At 41.3% G+C, this 27867-nt stretch overlaps 1 protein-coding gene across 3 annotated transcripts; it reads left to right on the forward strand.

The window, feature by feature from the left end:
- Nucleotides 1-27605, forward strand: LOC108900105 (E3 ubiquitin-protein ligase DTX1). 3 transcript variants are annotated; one of them, XM_018700957.2, is made up of 12 exons: nucleotides 1-449; nucleotides 1598-1824; nucleotides 13342-13556; nucleotides 13696-14600; nucleotides 20970-21031; nucleotides 21183-21344; nucleotides 21567-21628; nucleotides 21758-21924; nucleotides 22011-22164; nucleotides 22268-22357; nucleotides 22476-22574; nucleotides 22699-27605. In XM_018700957.2, exons 2-12 carry the CDS (start codon nucleotides 1614-1616, stop codon nucleotides 22828-22830), a joined length of 2259 nt encoding a protein of 752 aa, XP_018556473.1. In that variant the 5' UTR covers nucleotides 1-449; nucleotides 1598-1613; the 3' UTR covers nucleotides 22831-27605. The 3 variants fall into 3 exon arrangements, with proteins under 3 accessions (XP_018556473.1, XP_050926850.1, XP_018556472.1); XM_051070893.1 differs by lacking the exon at nucleotides 1-449 and adding an exon at nucleotides 776-870; XM_018700956.2 differs by lacking the exon at nucleotides 1-449 and adding an exon at nucleotides 879-1332.
- Nucleotides 27606-27867: the final 262 nt, after the last annotated feature.

Genomic DNA, 27867 nt, shown 5'->3' on the forward strand with positions numbered 1-27867 from the left:
AGACCCATCTTTCTGTTGGTCGTCGACCCCTCAATTACCATGGGGGTTTTCTGGGCGTGGTGAGGGAAAGGAATCGGGGGGTGCTGTTCCCCCAGTTCCCTGTTACCTCATACCAAGTTTTTCCACGACAAGGTAAAGATGGACGCAAAGGGATAGCATTGGGATCAATATGGCGGAGTTTATCTCAACTCGTCGTGGACATATAATTGTCCCACCCTTAACATCTCAGAGGAAACGTGGATCATCTCTGTTTTGATTACGCCTTGTATTACAGGGAGATAGAGGTTATTTTGCTATGTACGACCACCTGAGGTAAAGGGGGAGAGCGAGAGAAAAACATGGTGGAGCCGAAAATGTAGATTTTATTCACGAAGAGGTCTGTGACGGTCCTGGATTTTGTTCCAAGAGTCTTGGAGTAAGGGAGCGGACCCAGAAGTTCATTTGAGCAGGTGAGTGACCAGATCCTACCCTTTCTGTGCATCGGTGAAAGCGGCTATGACAGAAACGACTGAGAAGATATGTGAAGGGGTGGAATAACCGAGTGCTCGGATATAGGCTCATTACTAACAGGCTGCTGCAGTTGAATAACAACACTGCAATAACGACAGTAGTAAAAAGTTGAAATATGACGAAGACGTGGAATTCGTTCAGCCATAACAAAATCTTAATAATAACGTTCAAAGGCATGGCCTCGGGCTCAAATGCGCATTGGGCAGTTTGTTAGTTACATTTGTGTATAGTAAATCTTCAGTATTGCGTTCAATGTTTCCGGGATACAAACCAGTTGAACCTGTTCTGATCTGTCCCGGGTTGGAGAGTCGTTACTACTGAGATTGCGCTGTTGGAAGCCACTACTTTCTCAACATTTCGGTATGCAACGCCCCAAACTACGGGATAAAAAACACACTGGCTGTTGCTACACCCTACCGTGGCTGAATCTATCGGGATTTAAATGCTGATACACGTTGCTCCTGCTCCACAAGACACAACCCCTTAAGAGTTCGCGTTTAAATGTGTTTTCCTCACGCTGAAGATATTTCTTCCACCGTGGCAGGAATCCCACAAAACGAAAACGGCTGTCGTTGGACATGAACGACTTGCCGGAGAAGCCATCAGTGTTTCTGCAAGGGGTAGCTAACCAGAAACCACGATTTTAAGGCCGCTCTGTCGCCCGTGTAGTTCGCGGCTATTTTGACATCGCAGTACGGTGTTATAACAAAGACAGTCGCACAAAGGCCGTGATTTCCCTCTCCTCTTGGCCATGCGAGGAGCTCGGATATTCGTAGAAGAATGTTTCGCTTTCTCTCGGCGTTAGCTCAGCCGCGCCTCCATGTAAGATATTAAACCTGGCTTTGTTTTAGCTTTGGGGTACAGTCGGCCTTTATTAGTTTATCACGAGGGTGAAAGACACCCCGGCACTCAGAGAGGACCAGATTAAAATGGATATCGAAATAAAAAGTCTTTCGTGCGAAAGCCACTTGGCAGGCTTAATTTTCAAATCAAACAGATTTGTCACTCCTCTCCGAGGGGGCTTAACGATACCTCTAGCTAACAACTAAGTGTTTTCTTGGTATTTCATCCGTTATTTCCTCTCCAGGGCCAACAGTAACAACATGCTCCTGGCTTCCGCCGTGGTGGTGTGGGAATGGCTGAACGAACACGGCCGGTGGCGGCCCTACAGCCCCGCCGTCTCCCACCAAATAGAGGCGGCCATTCGGAGCAGCGACCCCCGTGGAGGGAGCGTAGTCCTCGGCCAGGTGGACAGCCGACTCTCGCCATACATCATAGATCTCCAGTCCATGCACCAGTTCAGACAGGACACAGGTAAGACAGGGAGAGGGAAAAGATACTGTGTGGAAAGAATGCACTGTGGCAGAATATCTTGTTGGAGCTTTTTAATTAGGATGCAGGCCCATGAAACTTTCCGTGTAACAGGAGAGTGCTGTGACTGGCTCTAAAATGGTATTATGGTATCTAAAGCTGTTGTGCACTGCTGTACAATTTTCTCTCTTTAACAAATTTAAGTTGGTTGCTGTTGATCATGGTCGTGACTTTTTAGTGATCCTCATGGCTTGAAACATTGTTGACCCCAAAAGACACCTGTGTGTGACTCTTACTTGACAAGGGTGTAACCTCCTCTGCATGGATGTCTCATGTAAAAAAAAAAAGGATCTTGTTTTAGATCCAGTTGATCTAGTCGTTTGCACAGACCTAGGCTTAGAAGTACTTTGCATCTCTTGCAGGTCTAAGGCTAACCTAATAGGCCAAGCATAGACTGCAATGCACCATGTCAGGGTATTCTCAGTGTAGCTATACTGAAGTTTGATTAGTCTCTTCAACTCATGTACAGTATATAGAGCTATATCTGGGGACAACTGTGTTGACTTTTGACTAAAATGCGAGTGGGGAGAATGAAACAGTAAAACCCAACTTGAGTTTGCGGTGCTAATCCAACAATATGAGTAGGTACACCGTAATGGCAGGGATTTTATAGGAAACTGCACCAGTGCTTTTGTCTACACAGTCAGCAAAGAGTGATTGCATAGGCTAATTTGCAAAAGACCCAATCCATAATTGTTTTCACCAAAAAATTAAGTTCTAGTTAAAAGAAGGTCTTAATAATTGCACATATTGGCCACATTAGTGTCACAAATGTAAACAAAATCATAATATCGTCAGAAATCATCTCATCTGTTCACAGCAGCAATACAACACAGTGGATGGATAGTTTTTAATGAGCAAGAAAATATTTATTATTATTATATTATTATTATTTATAATTCATCCAGGTTAAAAAAGGCTCACAAACTAACATGTATTATAAGATGTACTTGTGTGTAAAATGGGTCAAAAGCTCACTTGGCATCTATGATTACAACACTAGTTGTATGCATGTCATGACATGGAAAAGCACAAGAGAGCACAGTATCACTTTTTTAGTTTGAAAAATCTCTGATGTACTGAAATGTATTTGTAATTGTGTCAGATAAAGTGTTGGTCTGTCCACGTACTTGATGCAAATTTTATATCGGTCCTACTCTTTTCCATGGTTTAAAACTTAGGTGGAAATGATGTCATTCAGACAGACAGCGAAAAAGAGAGAGTAAGAGAATGTGTGGTGGGTTGAGATTCAGCAGCCTCAACTGACGATCTGGGGCACCTGTAAATGACCATTGCATTGCTGAGTTAGCAGCATTCTTTAGCCCCACAAGCTCTACATAAGCTCACATAAACACTCTCACAGGCACATAGCAGCTACACACACATAACATGAAGAAAAGAAACAGAGACCATGATGCTGTGTGCAGAGTTCCCTTCAGCTGTCCTCCCTCTGTCACTCTCCCCACCTTCTCTGCCTGGGGTCTCTCGGCCTTTAGCCACTCTTCTCCCCCTCTCTTGTACAAGTGTTCAGTTTCGTTAATAGGCAAAAGTCCCTATGGTCTCTCAGTTTTGGCTTTTAACTTAGTAGGGATAGAAAGATATGCATGTGTTGTGGGGGGTGTTGCAGAAGGAGATAATTGGGGAGTCTGTATTCTGTCCCTCTCCCTCCCTCCCTCACTCTTTCTTTCTTTCACTCCACCATTGTTGGATTTTGTAGAACAGATGCGAGTTACTCCATTGTAGCTGAGACACACACACACACACATACAAGGTGACAGTCTGATGGTTCTGAGAAGCAGAACAGACCTTAGAGGCAGAGGGGAGGGGTTGTTGCAGGTTCACTGAAGTGGCCATTAAGTGGCAAAATAACATGAAACACATTGGGTTTTACAGTGTGACGTAGGCAGTTATTCACACACACATCAATGTAGTTTATTGAAGGCTGAGTGAATTATTGAATTAATTGGATTAATTTGACATTTTGCATGATGTGTAAAAATGCTTAAAATAAGTTTGGTAAGACATTCAAAATGATACAGATTCAAAAAGGGGGATTTGATATTTGATTTTATTAAATGCAATTAAATCTCAGGCCTCGTTAAATATGTCAAAGCAATATCAAGAAGAATGTTTTGCAGGTTACAGGTTTCTCCCACTTGAAAACAATAATCAACAGGTGGGATGTGACTGCACTGCACACGGGGCTTTTAGGCTGTCAGACAGGCTCAGAGGGTCTGCCTGGGTTTTGCATGCAGATGGGGCAGTGGAGTCTATGAGAATGACACCCGATTTTGAGCCTGTGTTCACACTGCATGTAATATGATGAACAGGTCTGTCAGTAAACAGTCGTATATGAAAGGAAGATTGGAGTACCTATTTGTCTCTCAGTCAGTGTTCCTATAAACTCTCACAGCACTGTCAGTTGTGGTCAGAGGAGGGGGGGGGTCCTTACCATGGGCCTCCCAGCAGAGCTACGGCCTTGCAGACACTCTCAGCACTGTCACCACAGATAGCACAGGTATTAAGCTGACAAAACGCAACACCTCCAGTCCTTAGCTAAATTGGTGTGAATGTGAGTGTGAATGGCTGTTTGTCTGTATATGTTGGCCCTGCGATGGACTGGTGATCCGTACAGGGTGGACCCTGCCTCTGTCAGCTGGGATAGGCTTCCAGTCCCCTCGCAATCCTTGTATAGATAATGGATGGATAATGGATGGATGGATGTATCGAGTATTGTACCAAATGAGTTGATTGAATTGTTACACCCCTAGCCATGAGTATTACTTACTCTGAACACGTTCATGCTTGCATACAATTGTTTGTCTGAGAGAGAAACAAACTGGGTTTCCTGTAGATAAAAACATAGTGGTATCTGATATTACTTATAGCTTTAGAGCCTTACTCAGTTCTCTTCATTTGCAATTGCTTACAGCACTAAAGAAATAATTCCCCCCTAAACATATATATGAAACAAAAACCTAATATTGAGCAGACTATTGTATTGTCCCATATGAATGTTTAACTGACTGAATTCAAGTCTACTTGGACTTTAACCCCCAAGAGATGGGCGTGATTTTTAAAGATGAAAATAAGCTTACGTAATTGAATTTTTTTGACAACTTGTCATCCTTGTCTTTGAGGGGCGTTTGAAAAATCTTTTTTCCTGCTCTTGTAGCATGTTCCTCCTCTCATTCCAGCTGGTCCTGCTGAAGGAGACACATTCCCAGACCCCCACAGTGCCCCGGGGTGTTAGGGTCACAGTAAAGGGGGGTAGGGTTTGGCTGGGGGACTCCCCAGAGACGAGGGGGTGGGGTAGGGGGAAGGGAGTGGGACCAAACATTCACCCTGACTACACCCTCTACATGGTTAACAATCTACGTTATAGTGCCAAACCAGGATAAGGAATTACAGAATGAGTTTACATGTTCTGCAGTGACCTGGCTATTGTAAAACCTCTGCTAACGTGATAGTGTTTAAAATAATTCCTTAAGACTAAGGCTTATGGTTCCTTAAGATTTTTAGCACTGCAGTGGAGGACAGGCTCCAGTTAAAGAGTACATGTTTTCCAGACAGTGCAAATGAGTTTGAAATTTACAAAAGGTCAGCTGTCTAACTTGAATTCTAGGAGCTGATGATCTTCATTTTACTGTCAATTTCAAAAAAGAAAAAAAAAAGGAAAATGGGAAAAAAAATTGCTTGTTATAAAATAAATCACACTCATTTAATGTATATTTGAGCGCATGGACATAATTATTAGGTCTCTGAAAGCATGTGCCCAGTATATTTGTTTGTTATGTTAAAGTCATATAAATCCAACATTCCAAAAAGTAGCACACACACACAGCCTCAGGGCAGAGCTATGGGTGAGATTTTAATGTCTTTAACTTTGTCTGTGAAGGTCCTTTCTTTGTTTGTCTTGAGGCCTCTTTTTTTATATTGCTCTTCCCATGGTCTGTCTGATCTACCTCTCTCTATCTCTTTCTCTGTCACACTCTCTGAAGCTGAAAATTGACTCTGAACCCAAAACTCAGGGGATGGGACTCTTTCAAGGTGAGACAAAGTAGAGACAAAGACTGAGAGAGCACAAGTGAGGAGGCGGCACGACAGAGTCGGAGGTGACAGGGTAACAAAAGTGTGGAGAGGGCAACAGAAAGTTAAAGAGTGAGAAAGAATATTACTGCAGGGAGATTAAATAAGAAGAGATGAGAGCTTAAAATCAAGATGCTGAAAAAAGCTGAGGTCAGGAGAAAGATAAAAGTCACAGTGAGAAAAAGATGACAAGACTTGATGAAAAAATTGAAAAGGGAGAATGGAGGAAAGGCACAAAGATTTTCATGTTGTTTCCCCTATCATTGTCTTGAGGGGTGGCCTGCGTGGGCATGATAGTTAGATCTTTGAAAGGAGTGCGTCTTCCCAGTATATTTGTTTATGGTGCTAAACCAAATTCATATAAATCTATACACAAAATGTATGTTGGATACCTTAAGGTAAAAAGGTAGCACATACGCACAAAGCTTCAGGGCAAAGTTGACTAATCTTAATTTCACCACTTAATCAAAAAATTAAGAAAGCAAAACATTTTAGTTACCTAACTTTTAGGGGTGTAAATCACAAGTTTTATCATGATACGATATTATATCGCCTTCAATGGACAATGATTCGATGTTTGCCAATATCACAAAGTCTGCTATGATACGATTTTGATCCAAAATGTTTCCAGACCGCTGATTTATTCTCCAGAGACAATATCTTCACTGACTTTTTTCTAGCTGTTTGCCAGGTGCTGCCTGCATTTTGTTGGGAAGTGTGCACGCTCAGGTGGAGGAAGATGTGCTGGGAAATTTCAAAATAAAGGCATGTCTTACAAATGATTATATTGTGACAGACTGTATAATATACATTATGTTAGCGTTGGGTTAGCAAAGAAAGTTGTGTTGAAACCAGCTGACGTCTGACCAGCGCGGTTCCTTGGTGAGGGACGTTATAATATGTATGATGAGTGACTGATGTCCAGGGAGAGCATCACCAGAAAACAGTGGGAAGGAAACCCAGAGAAAGGAAGATGAAAGAGATGGAGGGGTCATAACACAGTTTTTTTTCTCTCTGAGCTGTTGTTGTGAAACTCTGCGTGTCATGTTACTGTTACTGTGAGGCCTCTGGGGGGGACATCACTCACTGCCTGCTCCACATTACACACACTAGCAGCAGACGTATAGTATATGAAAGCATATGAAGACAGAAATATTTATGCCAGACATCAAAATAAGACGCTAAATTGAGTACCCATATCTATTACAATACTATTAGCTATAACTTCAATTAAACCAGACTGGTCACAGCTTTTCTGCTCCTAAATTATAACCCAGCTCAGCTTTTCACAGACTCAGATTTGTGAGTGGATTTTCCTTTTTTTTATGTTCAGCAAGTAGATTTGTTTACTTCAACCCAAGTAATGGAAATACATCCTATTTTATGGATTTTTAAATGAAATGTGGTTCTTATGGTTTGGTAGAAAGAGGGGTAAGCAAGCAGAGAGATAAAAATGTGTAAATATACTTACGCAGTGTTAGTGTTAGTAAGAGATAAAGGGGTAAGGAAGAGAAAGTGACAGGAAAGGAAAATATGACATTAAACAGCAGGAGGATAAGATACCAAGATAAACAAATCAAAAGAGAGAAATGAGAGAACAGAGGAAGCGATGAAAAAGAAAAATAAACAAGGAAGTGAAATGAGTGTGTGAAAGAAGTTTTGTCTTGGTTACTCCACGTTAGCTTGACCTTCTAGATAATCTGTGAGCTCATCCCTTTTGCTTCAGTCTCCATATCCCGCAAACAATGCCACTGTCATTTAATGCAGCTTCCTCTGAACTGCTCTGTCTTTGACTTTCTGTTCCATTAAAGTCTTTTTATCTCAGTATCAGTTCCCATATTTGGTGTGAAAATTTGTCATAATGTTGTCTTCTCATGACCTTTTCAAGGGCATCAGTTTCGTTTTAGGATTTATACTATTATACCAGTTTTGTCATTTCGTCATCCGTCCCTCATCCCCTCTGCTCAAGGGTTCTCAGTGCTGTTTGTGGACGCTCAGTGGAGAAGTGGAGCTAGAGGTTAAGTAATATTTTTGGAGAAGTGCACTAAGTTGTTGTTAGGAATATAGCAGCAGTTTGAGCTCATTTTCCCTGGGCGGGGTTCACGTTGGAACAGATATCATTCTAGGGTCAAACTGGGACTTGTCAAGTTTAGGGGTGAGAGATGGAAAGCGACATGGCAGAGATGGTGAGGAAATCTTGCTACTTCTCTGATGGGTGGATGCAGAGTCACAAAGTCATGAGGTCACAAAGTTTTGTTGTGATTTAAGACTCTGAAGAACCCAGGATGATAGTGTGTGTGTGTGTGGTAGAAGTCTGTTTAGTGCCTCTCCCTACACTGTCATCACCATCAGAACTGTGATAACAGCTAGACGTCATGCTGCCCAAAGGAAAAAGGCCAGAATGCTGCGATTCTTGACATTTGCATGAAAATACAAAGTTTGGCATGGGTATGGTCTTTCCAACAAAGGGTATTTCTTTGATTTTAAGCTTTATTAGCTTTGATAGAATTATATGTGGAAATGGGTGACAAATAAAAGGAAAATCCAACATAAAGGTTGTTGGGTCACTGAACTCTTTTGAAAAGATATTCTTTAATTTTTTTGTTTTAATTATGGTGGGAGGGAGCGCTGTCTCTCAGCTGGTGTGGCATCTGGCCATAGCATATAAATCACAATGTGCTGCAATGCAAATTATTTTCATTATTGGTTTAACTACTGATTAATTTCTTAATTAACTGATACATTCTTTTGTGTATAGACTCTCAAAAAGCCTGTTAAAATTTCCCAGATCCAAAATTGACTTCAAAATTGCATCTATGTCCAACTGTTCAAAATCAAATCCTCACTTTATAGATTAATCATTTTAGCTTGACATTATGTTGTGTGCATTTTGATGCTATTAGCAAAAGTCAGTGATTTGTGAAATGTTGGCTGATAGTGAATCCAGTCAAAATAAGGGACGGTTGAACTGTTGTTGCGTGCCTTCTGTCTGTGATGGTCAACTGTGATGGTGTTGTTTTGTCAGTAGCTTTGTTTCTAATGTTTTCCCTGGCTTAGACATGTTTAAATGTGAGATCATAACTTGTAACATAATTGAGGCATCGAATGACATCCTCCTGCGGAGCATGAAACTGGAGATTGTTTCAGAGTTGTTCTGTTATTTTTAACATCAATTTTTATTCACATATTTAAATGTGACAGTACAGTAATAGCAAACAATCGGGGAAATGTATGGATCTTCAGATAGCCTGTTAGCATCTATTAATTTTTATCTCAGAGATAATGTGAGAAAACTCAAACTCAAAACTCTTAGTTGAATGGTGTTGGGAAAGACCTTCAGGCATTTTTCTGACTTTGACATATCAGACATGAGGGCTGTGGGGTTACAGCAGGTGAACAATGCATAGATCAACATTAGGATAAGGCAATGTTTATGCTTTCTAACCAAATGTTGGAGTCGTGAACGAAATAACACAAAAATTTAATACAGTGTGGAGGGAATGTCTAGAATTGGCAGAACAAAAAGGAGGTGAAAGTGCTGGCTCATCCCACAGAGTCACTGATCTTGACAATTTCATGAGAAGCACAAACAACTTCCTGCCATGCATGAAGCAGGACCCAAACCTAACGTGTGCTCGCCTGCTGGTCGGTCTGCAGCCGTGTGTGTGTGTGTGTGCGCCTGTGCGTGTGCGTGCAGGGGAGGGGTCAGTGGCAGAGAGAACAATAACGACCAGATGGCCTGTTTCTTTCTCCACCTGCCCCAGGCCTCTTTGTCCTCTCTCCCTCTCACATGCACTTCACACACTGCCTTAGCAGTGTGCCTTTGCCTTTAGGTCTTGTTGTGACGGTTGTTTTATTTTTCAGATGTCGCACAATTAATTTAGCTCAAATGTGTATTGTCTTAGTTTTATGAAGGAACAACTATTTTCTTTTAGGTGGATTAAACATAGACCATCGTTCATTTTTTAAACCCTGCACACAAACACACAGTTCAGTGCACAAATCCAGAGCAGCCACACCCAGACATGTTGCACTTGATTCCAGCTGTGATTGACATGTGAAAGTAGCAGCAGGCCATGTAGTGTTCAGGATCTGAGAGACGAAACATGCAGAAGGGGTATGCTGTGAGAGAGAAGCAGGATTAAGGCTTTTCGCTACTTATTGTTTGCTATTTACAACACAGTTTTTGTGTAACTCAGAAACACATTCCTATACTGTAACCATCAGATCCACAAACACCTGTTTTTTTAATCTAAGAAGTGTTGGTTTCTGTAGACTTGGGGCACACCCTAACATGCCTGCATTCACATGAACACAAAATTACACAAACACACACACGTAGTCTCTTGTGGTTACTAACTTACTGTGAGGCTGATAAAGAATGAAGTGTAATGAGTCAACTCGCGTTTTGTTAGTCAGTCTGGGGTCTTCTCAATGGATGCATTGACCCATCAACTTAGAGGGAAACGCTAAAACAGTGTCACCATTATAGTTAGTCCACCATAAAGTAGTGACCGTTTTCTTTACATTAATATGTCCTGTCTTGTACATTTCTGGTTGCAATTGTTAAAAAACAAACACACCTTAATTTAAGGGAACTGTATCGCTTACACAATAATATGTTTAGTCAAATTATGGAGTTTGTAATGAAAATTGATATCAGCTAATGACCATAACCAAACAGTCAACTAACAATGGGATGTGTACTCTAAGGGGAACTAATAATTTGGCTTAATAAGATAACTAGCTTGCAAACTCAAGCCACCTGGCCAACTAGCCCTTTACCCTCTGTCTGCTGAAATGATTACTCACTAGCCAGGCCGTGCTGGGCTAGTCATCACTAAACCATCTTAACTGCACTATCACAATGTGCACATATACAGTACATACAGAGTATCCTGATGCCAAGTGTTGATGCTGTGATCAGAGAAAAATGCTTGTTGTCCTCTTTGTGATAACCTTGCTCTGATTCCAAGTGTCCAGCAGAGAGCACAACTAAAGCTTTAGCTGCACACAAAATACATAGATGCTATTTGACAGTCATGCTAGAATGCACATCTCCCTTTCTCATTATGGCTCTTCCTGTATTCATACATGCACAAAGAGAATATCCCTTTTGGGTACAATTACACTGTGCATTATGCCTTTTATTATTACCATAATGGAGAGGGTTATGAAAGTGCATCCATGTGGTTTTGTCTTCTTGGAGTGGACACCTTTATTGCAGTAGACAGTGGTTTTCAGCTGTTTTGACCACACAACAAGTCCATGAGGTTAGCTAGTTCTCTGAGGACAACATTTTGGAGCTCCTCTTTATTAATTAATTTATTTTATTTTTCCTCTCATACCTCACAATTTTAAGTGTGTGTCACTGAGTGTGGTGCACCCTTTACCATACACCTTGGTTGTGTCCCAAAAACACATTTCACATAGTGAGCAGTGGGGTCAAGTGCTCCCTGCTGCAGTGAAGTCATTCAGTCACACCTTTCTGCATTACTCCTTTTCTTTTGCTGTAGTGTATACTCAAAGTGTCACAGTGCTCTATTGGCTCTATCTTCTTTTTAGACCATTACTGCAGGAAATAATCTGGTGTACATAAACAATACAGTGGGTGATATCTCACTCTGTCCCTGTCTCTCTCTATCCCCACCAACCTAATGCAGCCCCCCATCCATTGAACCCCTTCCTTTTGATGTCTGTGTGCCCATGCCCCTCTGCCAATATCACCTCTTTGTACTTGCCTTTCACTCACCTTTAATCACACACATAGGCGTACACACACACACACACACACACACACACACACCCTTCCAATCCTTGTCCTGGCATTGACTGAATAGAATGTTACCCCTGGAGACAGTGGTAGTTTCTGGTTGGTTGGTTTAGGGATCCTCCTCCCGTCCCTCTGTCCCACTGCGAGACAGAGAGACATTGTTGTGTTCTGGTTATTTGTGTTTTTAATTATTTATTCAGTTGTGGTTAGATTGTTTAGCTGTGCCTTTGTCAGAGATATATTGGACTGAAAGTGAAAACATAAGTATATGACTATATGAATGTGAAACAGAGAAGAGAGTTATTTCACTCACCACTCTGCAAAATAGTGTCCCTTTGTGACACTATATTGGTGGATATGTTTACCTATTCATACAAGTATTTTAATGAAAATCATGCATCTAGTTAGAAAGGCTGCATCATGGCTCTGTGGCCATTAGTTGTTGCATAAGCATATTTTCAAGTGCCTTTTCAGACTCCCTCCATGTGTCTGTTCCTCCTGCAGGAAGGCTGTTTGCTTAGGTTATAGAAACCCAACTAACTCACATTTTTTGCAACATTTTAAATTAGACCTGTACGTAAATAAATGTGTAAATAAATATGTAGCTTAACATCTGTTAAGTATTGAAATTCACATCATGGTTTATTGTGAGCCGCAAAGTTTAGACGTTATTCTGGGAGACGTGTAATGTAATGTTGTCATTTTCTGTTTTATATCACACTACAAAATCCACTCTTATTTCAGAATTGCTCTACAGATTCATTTATCAGTCACTGAATGTAAACATACAGTATATGTTTGAATGCTGGCAAGCTCTATGTACATCTGAACCTTTGGCCATCTTAGCAAGGAGCTAACCCAAATCCCAGATTCAATCTCCAGTATGTTAGTCCATTCTATAACATTCTATATGATGCAGAGAATGGGTAACATAATATGTAAAAACAAATCTTGATTTGATGTCACAGACATGTTCTACAGCTTTGTTTTCTGCTCATTTAACAGCTGGACGTGAAGAACTGGGAAATAGTAATTGTTGATGAATAGGAGCATAATTCATATAGTTTCTTGCTGAGATTTTTTGTGAGAGTCTGGTGATTTTAGCTGGTGTGCAGAAGTGTGCAGGCTTCTACTGTACATGATGTCATTTTGTTGGTCCAAAGTCTCTAGCTTGTGCAGGATATAGCTCTTAACCCCCTGTGATCCTCTTCATAATTCCTTAACCTAGACCTAAGACCACTGCATTCCTTCCTTTGACCTTTTTGTTTGTTCTGTATATAACCTTTTTTTTTTGTTTGTTTGTTTTGTGTTTTTTTGCATTGCTATGTTAATGACTGGTTCAGTTTGATATTATTGAATTGCCATTTTTGCTGTGAAATATTAATTCTGTTGTATACAAAACACCTGTAGTTTAATTGTTATAGCTTCCCCTTAATGGCTTTGCTTAGCTTCTATAACCACGTGTCTTTTATTCAGCAGAAGTGCTTTTTGTTAATTATTGTAGAAATGTGCTGGTCAGGTAACAGTAACTTATAATTTATTAGGACAAAGAAATTAACCAAGGCACACTTTTAATTTTCCTCTTCTGTGTTTTTCAGGAACCATCCGTCCGGTGCGGAGGAGTTTTTATGACCCAGCCTCAGCCCCAGGTCAGGGTTGGCAGTGGGAGTGGGAAAACGATGCAGGTACATGGACGCCCTATGACATGGAGGTGGCCATTGCCATTGAGAATGCCCACAACCGCCAGCAACCCTGCCTCGACCTGACACCACTTGGCTTCTGCTACCTCATTGATTTTCAGAACATGACACAGGTTTGTTTCAGTTCTTTTCATGGATATCAGTGATAGAATCAACTCCATACCTTCAGTTCTTTTACCAAGTAGATGATATTTAGCTTTCGAGCTGCAGCATCAAAACATTTTAAACATCTCTTTTTCTGTCCATCCACAGGTGAACAGACAGAGCCAGAGGTGTCGGAGGATCCAGAGGCATGCTGATATGGCCTACCCATTAGTGTCTGGTCCTCTCCCTGTACCCAAAGGTGGAGGTGTAGGAGCAGGTGGAGGGTTGACAGGAGCCTTTCTGGGTGTTGGAGTGTCTGGAGCTAGCATGGGGATTGGAAGCTCTGTCTACCCTAATGGAGGCATAACAGCTACTGGACTGGGCCAGCCATGTTCCTGCCAGCAGTGCATGCTGGTCCTTAGTGTGAAGACCAATACAGGCGGAGCAGGGGGAGGAGCAGCAGGGATACAGACTCTAAGTAGACGCTCACTAACCATGCAGCGGCCCAAGAACTCAGCACCCATTGCCTCCAAACCTCTAAGTCCATCTAAATCAGCCACTCTGGGACGAGGACAGCAGCAGAACTCCAACTCCAACTCCAACTACTATCAGACGCTGCCACACGGCCTCGCTATCTCCAAAAACACTGCCTCTCCGAGAAGGAATGCCCAGCTCTTTGCTCAGTCGCTGGCTGCCCTCACAGCTGGTACGTCTTCTCTGGGTATCTCCTCGTCTTCCAACCGGCCACCTCCACCATCCCTCCCACCTCCACAACCTCCATCATCTAACCCGAATCTGAACCCGCCGTCCATTCCAGCCAAGCACTCCTCATCTTCAGCCAACGAATCAGTGCCAACTGCCACGTTAATTACCCCTGCCAGCAGTGTGACCACGCCCCCTTCTCCTGTGCCATCTCCGTCGCCGGTGGTGATGAAGCCACAACGCACGCCATCGTCCGCTGCATCATCAGTGTGCCATGCCCCGTTGCCACAGAGATCAAGCCTAGCTGGGCTGAGCAGACCAGCATTACAGAGAATTGCAATGGCCCAGTCCAGAGCGCTTATAGCATCAGGGTGAGTGAATGAAACATGAACACACCACAACCTCTGACTGTGGAAGAAGACACACACCATACCAAGTGGCCTCAATAAAAGCCTTTTATTCTTATTTACATTATCTTAGGAAGAAGAGGGTGCACTTTAGGGCCGCAGAGGTTATCAGATTTTTACTACTACTGCTGTAAAAACAAATTCACTCATAACCCTCACTCAAACAATTAGGTCCATTTGCAAAGGCTGTCAAAGTTCTGCTCAATTCAAGTCTGTGATCTTGTGTAGCCAGTAGACACAGCCTTTTCAAGGCACAAATATTGTGCTGTTACTCCGCCTTGCTGTTGTGTATAAAAGGTATGGAGGTGGACTGGGGTTGCCTCACCGCCCCACCTGTAAGCCAGCACCAGAGGTAGTCACAGAGCTGAATTGATGTCTGTATAAAAGGGTGAGCTGGCACAGTGGAGCAGACAACTGTCGCCGAAGCTGCTGTGTCACACTCCTCTGATTCTGCAATGCTGGTATGCTGTATAAAATCACACACCGGGGCAGCATTAAGCCAGCTTTGTGTGATTCTTTGTAAACAAACAAAGGCGGCATATTCGAGGGTCTTCTTAACCCTTTATCGGGCATTCATTGAAATACTTGGAAATTCTAAATTTCAACCCTAGAGTGTCATAGCAGGGCACAACAAGACTTTTTTACTTTTGTGACATTTTTGAAAATATTCAATTTTCATTAGGAAAATCAAGGTCATTGAAGTTACCATATGTGGTTCCTTGCCTGTCTAATTCTAAAAGGTGTATATATAAAGAAAATAGAAAAACACATATAAAGTTAAAGGAACATTATTTTTAACATGTTCCATTGAACATAAATAACACACATATATCTATATATAACATAAATAACAAATTATATATAAATATAACTAGAACTAGCAGCTGTGGCTCAGGCATATACATATATATATATATATATATATATATATATATATATATATATATAGATAGATAGATAGATTCTCACTGGGCCACGTAGTGACGCCATTTGGATGTCTGCGAAGTTACCATATATAGTCACTTGCCCGGTAAAGGGTTAACACCAGTTGCGTGGTCTTTGTGTTACTTGAGGTTAGTAGTAAACTGGAAACACTCCAGATAAAGGACACATTCAGAAACACACTGAGTCAACTGACACTGTTGGCCTGCTGCAGGGCGTAATGAATTTGAGAATGATTATAAGTAACTGCAAACCTTAACTGCTCTCCTCCCCCACCACCACTCTCCTCTCAGACTTGATATGTTCCCTAGCGCTCTCTGGTTCTATTCCCCCACGTATCCTTGAACTCCTGCTCCTTTTCTTATCATTCTCTTGCCCTTAACCTCCTCCTCTCCTTTCCTGTCTTCTCTCTTTTATCAGTATTTAAACTTTACAACTAAATCCCTTCGTGTTACTTTTGTCATATATTTTTATCTAGTGCCATTATCAAAATTTCAATTGGTCCAATACTTTATGACCAAATACCCACAAAACTAATCACATTCCCGTCAGCTTGTGCATTAGCATCCAAACACTGTAAACTAATATATGGAGAACATGGTTAACATTCTGTACTTGAGGATGGTGCTATGCTAGCATCAGCATCTAGCACAAAGTAGAGCCTAATAGAACTGCTAACATGACTTCAGACTCATGTCAACTCCCTGCATTAACCAGGAAGTGCTGACTTATTACACTTGCTGTTTCCAACTTACTCATGCTTCACAGTCATACCATGGAGAGGAAAATGTTGCTCATTACTCACAGAGGCTAATTTTAATCAGCTTCCAGTCACAGGTCAACTTCTACAATAGGAGAGAAAAGCTAGATTTCATAGTGACATTTTCCAACTCTCCATGATGTCATACAGCATTGATTACAGTGATTAAAGACATTTCATCATTCCCATTTGATGGGAAGCAGGTGTTAGTTTCACTTCTCTTGTGTATAGGCCGTCCCCCTGCACAGAAAGTGATCAAACTGAAAGAGAGATCAGATTGTTTTGAGGTGTGGATTTTTTAGTAGTCCCCCCTTTCCCTCAACCCTGTTGCTTGTTCTCTGCCCCCTCCTCTCCTTCCCTGCCCCCTCCTCTACTTCCCTGCCCCCTCCTCTCCTGTCGCGTCTCGGCAGTCTGGGCCCTCAGAGCTTCATTGTTGGTCTCCACAGCAACCTTTGTTGGATTACCCAAGTCTGGGCCACATTAGCAGCACAATGTTGAGCCTCCACTAGTTTTCACTTCTTTCTGCTCTCCTCTCCTTCCCCCTCTCTCTGTTCTCTCTCTTATTTATATTCTTTTCCTGCTTTTTCTTTCCTTTGCTCCTCTGTATTTTTAAATCTTTCTTGATTTAAATAAGTTCTTACCATGTTCATCTCTCCTGCTCTCACTCCTATTAGTAGTTAGCTTGTAGAGTTTATGTTACTGCCTTACTTCTGAGTTTACCCTAACAGCATTTATCAGGGTGGTTGGACTGCTTGGTGCGGGTGCCATGTGGTGGAGTACCTCCTCATATGGATGGCTCTGCTTCATTCATAATATGAATATTTTTCAGGTACCATGTGAATATTTTACATGTGGGGATGGGTTAGACAATGGTACTAGTCCAGTCAGCATTGTCGCTACCCTCAGACAAACACTGTCCTGAGGAGGGAGGGGTATGTGTGAGTAGACAGTCTCCTAGTCAGACAGCACCCAAGACAAGGGCTGATGGGAATGGTGGGGAGGGTGGGGTACAAGACAAAGAAACGAGTCAGCAAACTGTCAAAGATTGATCACACAATGGTGCAAGAAATCAGGCCAACCCCAGGGAGAGAGAAAAGGAGGTGACACACTCACTGGACCTCAGACAAAGTAATGCCCAGCTGTGAAGGCATTTAACAAACACACACACACACCACACACACATCGTCCTTCTCCCTCACACATAGAAAAAGTAAATATTGACGACCTAAAGGGAGCTGCGGTGAAGAATGGGTCTCTCTCTCTCTTACTCTCTCCAGTTGAGGATTATGGGAACGAGACAAAGGAAATGAATGAGTGGAGGAAAAACCAGTGTGTTGAGGGAAACCTATAAGAACAAAGGAGCAGAAATGTGCAGTGAGAATGTGTTGGCACCTGTTAAGCTCACCAATGCCAGCTATGTGTGGTGCATAGGGGGAGCTTATAACAGGCAGGGATAAATCTTATCTGTCGATTTTTCACAAATTCAGGGAAAACATGCATTGACCATTGAAGTCCTTGAATCTTGTACAGAAATGAAAAGAATGCGATTGGTCTATGAGGTCAGGTAACACTTGTAACTCATGCCTCAAAAATTGACTTTGACAAATAGTTCCTAGGAGGAACTCACTGTCTTTACTGTGTTTGCTTTGCTGGTGGCTGAGAAAATTTGATTTGTGGGTTTGTGAGTACTATATCCAATCAGTGATGTCCATGTGTGACTCTGGTTTTTGCACATTGTACAAGTTCACTGAGTTTGTTATTGTGCATTTTATGCCTTTACTGGACATCAGGCAAAAAATAAGGAAGGAAGGAGAAAGCTCCTGGCTGGACTTTATCTGGGAGCATCTTTATTACAGGGCCACAAGGACACCTTTAATAATATACAAATCAAGTAGGAATTAAAGTTCATAATGCTGACAGGCGGCAGTTTCAGACATCAGATGACAGACAAGGATACATCCAGGATAGTGTTTCTTTCCCGCAGTATATTTTTTTTAACAAGGTTGTGTTTGGTGAGTTTCATGCAGGTCAATTCCGATAGTTAGATCAGCTTCCTGGAGTGCCAAAAACATTTACATAATAAATATTTCTGAACATCCACAGCCAATTTTGACCTGCCTTTGAACAATGTATTAGTCAAGTTAGTTAGCTCTGTCAGTGTTTACTCAACAAATCCCCTTTTTTCTCAGAACTTGAATTTAAAATTGAGAAGGATTTTATGAAATGTCTCACATTGTCCACAACAGCAAACCTGTCTATCACTCTCTGCCACATCAAGCTATTGCACATTGTTACACATTATATTTTTCACCAAAGCACAGAACGTCTGCCTGAAAATCATAAACTAGTGTGTGTGTCTATAAGAAGGATAAGAATATGTGTGAGGCTGTAGGTGCAGCTTTATGTGTGTATGACAATATGTGTGTGAGAATGTGTGGGAGTGTGTTATTGTGTGGTGCATAAGCTAGTCCAGCTGATGTCCATCTGGGCCCAGGGGAATAGAAGGAGCAGAGGGATCAGGGTTGGAGGGAGTGTGTGAGACAAAGCAGAGGGAGTGTGTGATCTGGTGGGAAGCAGGCGGAGGGTAGGAGGGTGGGTCTGAGGTCGCTGGGGGTCAAGAGACTGAAGTCCATTCAGGCTTTACCCCCAGGCAGGGACGGGATCTTCCTTTTTTAAAGGTCTCAGGCTTGTTTTCTTCCTCACTGGTCTCATTCTCCGTTTCAAACCAAAGATGACATATACAAATAAATATATAAATGGTAATTTAATAAAAAAGTTCATTGATAAATGATTAGTTAAGCAAACTATTTTTTTATTATAAGTGGACAGTGCTGATGGTTCCCGAGTGTTTGTCCACACAGTAACTACCCTGTGTGTATTTGTGTGTGTCATCAGCACATCAGTGGGGCAGCTAGAAAGTGTGTTAATGAGCGACATGAAGCTTATCCATGATCAGACTTCCCTCTCTCTTCCCTACCTCATATCGTAAAGACTTCCCTGCTAACACAGCAGCCTATTAATTATTAATAGATCCAGTGACTGTTAACAAGTAATTAGTGCGTGTGTATGAGATCACTGTCATTGTCACTCATTGACTTGATCCTGTGCAGATATAGTATAGGTGTTTCTCATTCATCATCCGCAGGCAGCCTATTTATAACAGAGGAGGCTGTCTGTCTTATGTTGTCATAAATAAATCTTTATGACAAGTTTAAGATCTTAAACTACTTTGGCTGCACACGACAGACTCAGACTAATCTGATCAACGTAGATGGAAATTTGATGTGATTAAGGTGTGATAGTAGCCATAGTCATCAATGTATTCTCACTGTTTGGTTTTTATATAGCTGTTTTCTGATCCACTCTGAGATTGACCTATACCATCTGGCTAGTGTTGTCAATGTAACTTTGTCATGCTGAAAAAGTAGTTATAGGTTCTGCTGGATTCCTGTGGGATGGTAAGACAATCACACTTCACTGTCAGGATCTTATTGTCTGTGGTAATCTACTCAAGTAATATATCTTAGATTTAGACAGAAAAGGTAAACCTCCCGCATTGGTCTCTTTGTCTATGTGACGTGATAGAACTTACATTTTTTGTGTGTTTTGGAAACTGTTTTGGGCCAGTATGATGACATCTGTCATCAGGGATTTCTGTTGTCTACCCCTCACTCTGTATGTTTACTTGTGAAGTAACACCTGATTTCACACACACACACACACACACACACACACACACCAGTGAGTCACTAGCACATTGTCATGTGTTGCTGAGAGAGGTTAAGTGAAAGCAGCTTACTGCAGTGAAAGAAAGGCTGTTAAAACTAAACCAACCACAGGAAACAACAGATCATCACCACACTCTGCCCTCCTTTGAAGCCTGTAACACTATCTACATTTGTATATTAATATGAGTTATTGCATTTGTATATGCAGAGTGAAGGCCTGTAGAAGTCATTGCTGGTATCCTCAGATTGCAGGTTCTAGCTCAAAGGAGGTACTGTTTTGTATGGACCTAAATAGTAAAGAGTTGATCTTTAAAATCCCATACAACTCTATGATGTGAGTCTGTATGTGTGATACGTGTTTGTCAATTATAGATGATGATGATGATGATGATGATGATGATGAGCTTTGTGATGAGACAGTTAATCCGCACCAAGCAGCTGTATGACGTCCATCTCATTGAGCTCACTGAGCAGATGGAAACTCCATGGATTAGCTCTCATAAACACACAACAGCCCGGCGTAGTTATTCATACACTCTCCATTCGGCAAACAAAGTAGTATGCTGTTAGACAAGGAGATACAAACAGATAAAAAGGAGAGCTAGTGGGATAGATACATAACAGAAAGGGGAAAGAGAAAAGGAAGTTTCTGTGAAAACAAATAGTTGTTTGACAGTATACTTATTTAGTCAACTAATATCATTTACTTCATTTTTTTCTTTGTCTTTTTGTGGATTGTCACATTCTTAACTGTGACTGCAGACTGTAAGAATGACAGTCATCAGTTTTTCAAAGTGAGTATTAGGCAGAGTTTCCTGATTACCTTAAAGTAACCTCTAGTGTGTGATCTGACAATCACTGTAGAAATACACTTAACTAAACAGTTTGTGTCTTCTGTTGCAGTGTTCCCACCGTCCCAGTGAAGAACCTCAATGGATCCAGTCCTGTTCACCCTGCACTGGCTGGTAGGAACATACACAGGGCTGCTACCAGTCACAGATATGCAAAGTCAGAAATTTATAAGACACCAGAGAGGAAGAATCTATAATTTGAGCCTAAAAACATGGAATTTAACTCTTCTAACAAAGACTATTTTTCACCTTTTTGGTATTTCAGGGATCACAGGAATCCTGATGAGTGCCGCCGCTCTGCCCGTGTGTCTAACTAGGCCTCCTAAACTCGTGCTGCACCCTCCGCCTGTTAGCAAAAGTGACATCAAACCAGTGCCAGGATTTGGCCACTGTTGCAGGAAGACCACTAAGAAACAAGTTCGCAAGGGTAAGCATTAAAATTTTCTCTCCTTGAAATGCCAATATTTTCAAATCATTGACGTTACCTGGAGCCTGATGAAAGACAGACTTTAGCAGTTAGTCTCTCCATTTATTGTCAGCCTCTCTACTTTACTACTCTAGAAATTCACCAACAGGTGACACACACAGGTTAACATCCTAGATTTTTTAATGCAGTTCATTTCATTCATCACTCCTCTCCTCTTTGCAGGTAAAACTCCAGAGGAGGTGGTAAAGAAATACCTACAGAAAGTTAAAAGTCCACCAGAGGAGGTATGACCTGTGTTTGTGTGTATATCTTTTGTAGTGCTAACTTGTGACTCATAATAACAGTAAAGATATGGAGGGATAAAGTTTTCATTATGGGTTTTCTTTTTCTTTCTCTTTCCTTGTCTTCTCTAGGACTGTACCATCTGTATGGAGCCATTGGGGGGTCCATCTGGATACAAAGGTCCAGGGGTAGGGCCTGTTTCTAGGGCAGAGTCAGTTGGGCGACTAGCACAGTGTGGACACCAGTACCATTTCCAGTGTCTGGTGGCCATGTATAACAATGGCAACAAGGACGGCAGGTAGGTTAGAGACAGATAACACTCCTCTCCATTCCCTCTTCAAGTATTGAGCTCTATAATCAATCAATTTTTGCATCTCTTTTCAGTCTTCAGTGTCCCACTTGTAAAACCATCTATGGCGTAAAGACAGGCAACCAACCGGCAGGGAAGATGGAATACCACGTCATCCCTCATTCTCTACCAGGGCACCCTGACTGCAAAACCATACGCATCATCTACAACATACCACCAGGCATTCAGGTACTTGAAAAGAACTGGGCTAACAGTAGTTTTTGTTTTATACTCAGATGTGTTATTACATTGTTAATTGTTACTAATGTTAATCCTCCAACTCTCCTTTCAGGGACTAGAGCATCCAAACCCAGGGAAGCCCTTCACTGCCAGAGGCTTTCCCCGACACTGCTACCTCCCAGACAGCGACAAAGGACGCAAGGTAAATACAATCTACCTTTGACATACCCCCCTCAACCTATGTAAATCCATAGTTAATACAATAATTTAAAGGTATTTTTGACATTTACCTTTCATCCTTAACCCTAACCTGTTTTCAGGTGCTGAGACTGCTCCTAGTAGCGTGGGACCGCAGGTTGATCTTTTCAGTTGGTACTTCGAGCACTACGGGAGAATCTGACACTGTCATCTGGAATGAGGTACATACTCAATAACAGGAGACTCTAACACAAGAATTTGAGTTTGGCTGACTATAGTTTGTGATACATGCATATCAGATTTGTTGTTACTGAAACTAAAGACAACTTTTTCCTTCTCTTCAAGGTCCACCATAAGACAGAGTTTGGCTCCAACCTGACGGGCCACGGCTTCCCCGACCCTGGACACCTCGACAACGTTCTGGAAGAGCTTCGAGCTCAGGGCATCACAGAGGATGATGGACTGATGGAAAAGTGAAAGGATCAAAGACCAGCAGAGAAAGAGGAGACATCAGCGAGAGCAGTGGAGAGTGGAAGGGTGAATAAGAAGTAAAGGAAGAGAAGTGGACCTAACCATGAAAATAACAGAAGTAGAAGGAGGAACATAGGAGGTCCTGGACTGAAAGGGACTCTCTCTGCCAGCACTTATAAGGGGTGCAAGGGGACTTTTCGGGATATAGAAGATACTGATTTTGTTTTGCAGAGGTAACCACTTTTCAAGATACTGATTCAATCACTGCTGGGTTCGCCTGTTAATGCAAGTTTGTCCAGACATCACCGTTTTCAAGCAAGCACATCAACAAAAGTGGGGCTTTGAGGAAGCAGCACTACAGAAAGAAAAGCAATGCAAAAGAAGAGGAGGATAAGAAAGTAGGAGGAGAAATGATGGCACTCGTGGTTTCAGCTACTAAACAGCTAGGTACTAAATGTCGAAAAGTGAGAATGAATTGGTACTAATATTTAGGACAAAAACAAGTTTACTTTACTGAGAGTAAGGGTAACATAAAAAGATGGTAAAATGTTAGAGCAGCTCAATAAAAACTGGGAGTGGAAGGACAAAGAGGAAGACGTTGGAGCAGTGGGAGAGGTTACTGGAGGGAGGGGAACAGGAATAATATAGCAGAAAGAGAGAGATGGTGAATGAACGTAGCTTAGGATAGGAGTAGAGTAAAATTAACTTGTACGGTACTGTTCAGGTACTTATGCTATCAGTGAAAACACAACGAACAAAGAGTGATGGAAGGACAGAAAAACTGCTTGCTTTGTTCAAACCAGCTGCCTGTGTGTGGTTGAAGATTAGTGCTGTTGCTCCCTCTTGTGGTTTCTTTGATGAACTACACCTCAGACTGCAAGCTACTGGAACAAATCAAAATGTTACCTTTGAGTTATCCTCCTGTGTTACTTTTTGTCATTACTATAATCCTCATTTAATGTCATTCCATACTTTACCTCTTACTTTTGACTTGATAGGTGTATATGACCTAGGCTCTGTATGTTGAATGACAAAAGACCAAACCCAGGCCTTGTCATTTGGGCCTCTTTGGAGTCTTACTATTTACCCACTGTGGTATAAGTTAACCTTAGATACACAGGTACCAGTATTTACATATATATCTTTATTTTATTTTATACCCTTTAATGGTTCCCATGGTTTCAATGGATGTAGATGCTGTTGTATCCTATCAGCAATGCAACACTAGTGAGAAAAAGTGAGAATGTGATTAAAAATCTGATTAAGATGTGCATATTGAGGGATTAGCTATAATTAAGTATTGAGGATTTACGTTAAGGCCTCAGTGTTATGTTGTAGTTGAACAAGCTTCACCGCCTGTGCTAAAACCCAAGACCAATGAACCAAGCAGCTGGGACTAGTCTTACAGAGAGAAAGCCCCTCAGACTGAACAGAGCGTTGAAAGGCTGGGGAGTGTGGAGAGGACAAGAGAGGTAGAGCTGAAGGTCAGAGGTCATGTCCTGGTCTGCACAAACACAGTGCTACTAAAGAGAAAAACACCCTCAAATTTCAAATCAAACTTGATCCTGTGTGGTAGAGTGTCAAAACTTGTTAGTGGATATTAATAAATGATTTGGGCAGAAATTCCAGGACACTGGAATTGCAACACCATTTACTATTAAATTGTCACCCTCAAAAATTAAGGCCTACCAGTAGACAAGGACTTTAGCGCAAGTGAAACTGAAGCAAAATCTGTGATTAAACAGACAGTTTTGAAGGTCCCATATTTGCCTACACATGCTTTTATATCCCTCTCTCTATGTGTAATCAAGACATTTAATGGAGACTCAGAATTCTCTTTCAGATACTTGAGGACTTGAAATTTATCACCTTAAGAGTCAATAGAGGCCCTGTTCATACCCGCAGCTTGGATAATCTGATCACAAGTGCACAGCTCAAGGTACAGGTATAAATGCACCCAAGACACATTGAGAACACATTGACACTCAATGAGATCTGATCTGAGATCTTCCTACTTAACTGATGTAGTCTGCATCAGTGGTACTCATTCATCTGGTCCTCACATCATGTAAGCTGGCTTTGACCACAACATCTGAAAATTTCAAAAAGCGAGCATCAATATATTTGACGACTGTGTCAAACATCTTGGCCAATTTGGTTTGCCTGTAACACGACAGTGAAGAACATTGCTGTCTCTTGCTGGTTAAAAACAACTGTGTTCTATTGAACACATGAAAGAAAACTAAACCAAAAACAAGAAGAACATCACATTTGGTCCTTACAAATGTGAATGATGTATGTGTTCGTTTAAATAGAGAGTACTTAGAGCTGTCTACTAGTGATCTGATTACCCAAGATGCATAGAGCTAGACACTTGGCTAGAGTTGCCAAGTGGGAGCAGTTATTTGAGCTGCCCCTGGTCTATGAATCCCATTTATTTTTCCCATAGACAGAGTTACGTGACTTGCTATTCTATGGCTTCGATTGGCATAAAATTTTCTACATTATATCATCACTGCAAAAAAATTAGAGAAGCTTGTGGACATAAAAACAAGATGTACTCCCATGGTACGATTTGGCAAGAAAAATATAATCACTGAGCTTATATTCCAACACATAAGCTAATAACAGCAGGTAAGAATTAAAGAGGACGGTATTGATAAAACTGAAAACATAATCTACATCTTAAATCTGTTCACATTTAGAATCTTGTTTAATTGTGGGTGGATTCTGCAACTATGCTGCCATGTTTTGTTCTCATCTGTAAAGACAAAACCACCACCAACTCTCACTGGCCACTTCTCCATGGCAATGGCAGCCGAGGCCCCTGAGTGTCATAGTATATAGACATGTCTGCCATGCTAAATGATGGGCAACACATGATTTCTCCAAAATGAGCTGAAATAATTAAAACTGGTTGCCAAAACAAAAACCTATATGATTACTCCTGATTGGTTGCCATGGCTAAAAAGATCTGAAAAGGGAGGCTGTGGATTTAACTCCTGTTTTCAGTATAGCGAGTATAGTGAGCGTGTTCGTCCAATCTGGACGTTTAATTCCTTTAGATAAATTGTCCTGTTTCACAATATGGGGCCTTTAATCTGACTAATCACTAAGGTGACCAGTATTCTTACCTCAGCAACATCTGTAACACCTCTCTTTTTCTTATCTCCACATCCACCGACTGATAACACGCTGCCCAGTCGGTTGGGTCTGCAAATGACCACTTATCACAGTGTTATGACACATGTGTGTCTGTGTGTGTGCTTGAGTACTTCTATTTTTGTGAGGACCAGTTTTGAGTTTTATGGGGACATTTTGGCCACTCCTCACATGTTTAAAGGACTGTTTGAGGGTTAAGACTTGGTTTCAGGGTTCAGGTTAGGGTTAGGATAAGGGGCTAGGTATTATGTCAATGAGGGTCCTCACAAAGATAGAAGTACAAGTGTGTGTGTGTGTGTGTGTATTTGTGGGAAAGAGAATCTGTTTACTGTGTATACTACCAACATGCTCCCAGTTTAGGGTATTATTCGGGTCCTCTGTGGAAATCACATCATCCCTTTAACTCTGGTGATGATTGATGATGGTACTCCTGGTACGATAGCTTCTTGATTGCTTTTTATTATGAAATGTAGTTACACTTATAGGTTTTTCTTGACATTATTATAGAGTAATTTACCCATATTTCCTTTTGTACATTTATGTTGTAGTAATTATACCTTTTTTCCATTTGGTACAGTTGGTTTACAAAGACAGTATTGTTAAATACAGCGTCTTTTTTTCATTGTGTACAGAAGTTAAGCTAATTTTAAGCTGAGCTCATCTTTTCTTTGGAAAAGGAATTTGATGGTAGACTTTTATCTGAGTGTGTAATGTAATACATTTTAATAGCAAGTCAAAGTCCTTTTACGCTTGCTCTTCTGTGAGGCAAACAATACTTTTTTTTTTACATATTGTCTGTCCCACTACTGGTCTGCTACTGATCTAATCCTGATCTGCACTGAGCCTTTATCCACCTAATGCAGCTCTCAACATTTGTGACCCTGGCCTCATGTCCACCCCTCTTTCAGCAGCAGAACTGTTCAAGTGCAAATGACATTGCTGGCTCTGTTGGCACAGTGACTTGGGAAAACACTGAAACATTTTGTGTAATCACTAAGTCACTTATAGTGATTTCATTTTGTTTTTGTGTTATTAAAAGAAAGGATTTGATTTTAAACAGTAAATAAGAAATTGAATTAAAAGTCATAACTCGATTCATTACCGTTTCTCTCAACGTGCTCTGTCGAATGAACTGTGTCTGATTTGACCATGATTTTGTTACTGTGGGGTTAAAAGGTGTTGTAGTTCCTCTGTGACAGACCTTCCTCCTGGTGGACACATTATCATGATTGTCTTTGGAGGAGAAGAATGTTGGCTGATTTAAAGGCTCTGATCCATGGTGTGCAGTGTCTGAAGCCATGTGAACAATGTAGCAAACAGCTATGACCAGTAAATCACCATTTCAGTTTTTCCCTTCTTTCAATGTGTTTTTTCCATCATTGTTTCCCATCCATGCTGAAAGCAGTATCTCCTCCAACTGTCTGTGGATAAGAGCCTTCCTTGACATGGTTTTCTTACCTATGAGGGGAGGGTGGGAAAGAGATGATCATAGGTGCTGGTATGGGAGAGAGAGAGCATCAAAACCTATGATAAGAAAAGCAAAGTGTAAATATTGCAAAATAAATGCTGGAGTATGAATGATTAATACAAGAAAAAAAATAAAGAGTGAATGAAACTTACCTGTTGTATTGTTCTAATTCTTAGTAAGCCAGTAGCCCATCAAGCCACCTCTCATGCCCTAATGGTGGGGGCATTGTTATCATGGAAAAGACTACTCCCATCAGGATAGAAATGTTTCATCATATGTTAAAGATTACAACTCAAAACACATTTGTATTGATTTTGCAACGACCATACCAGGAAAACACCCTCCACAGCATAACAGGGCCACCTCATCCCCTTACTATAGGAGTCAGACATTCAGGCCTGTGCTGTTCTCTC

Source organism: Lates calcarifer, linkage group LG5, assembly GCF_001640805.2.
Source record: "Lates calcarifer isolate ASB-BC8 linkage group LG5, TLL_Latcal_v3, whole genome shotgun sequence".
Lineage (NCBI taxonomy): Eukaryota > Metazoa > Chordata > Actinopteri > Centropomidae > Lates > Lates calcarifer.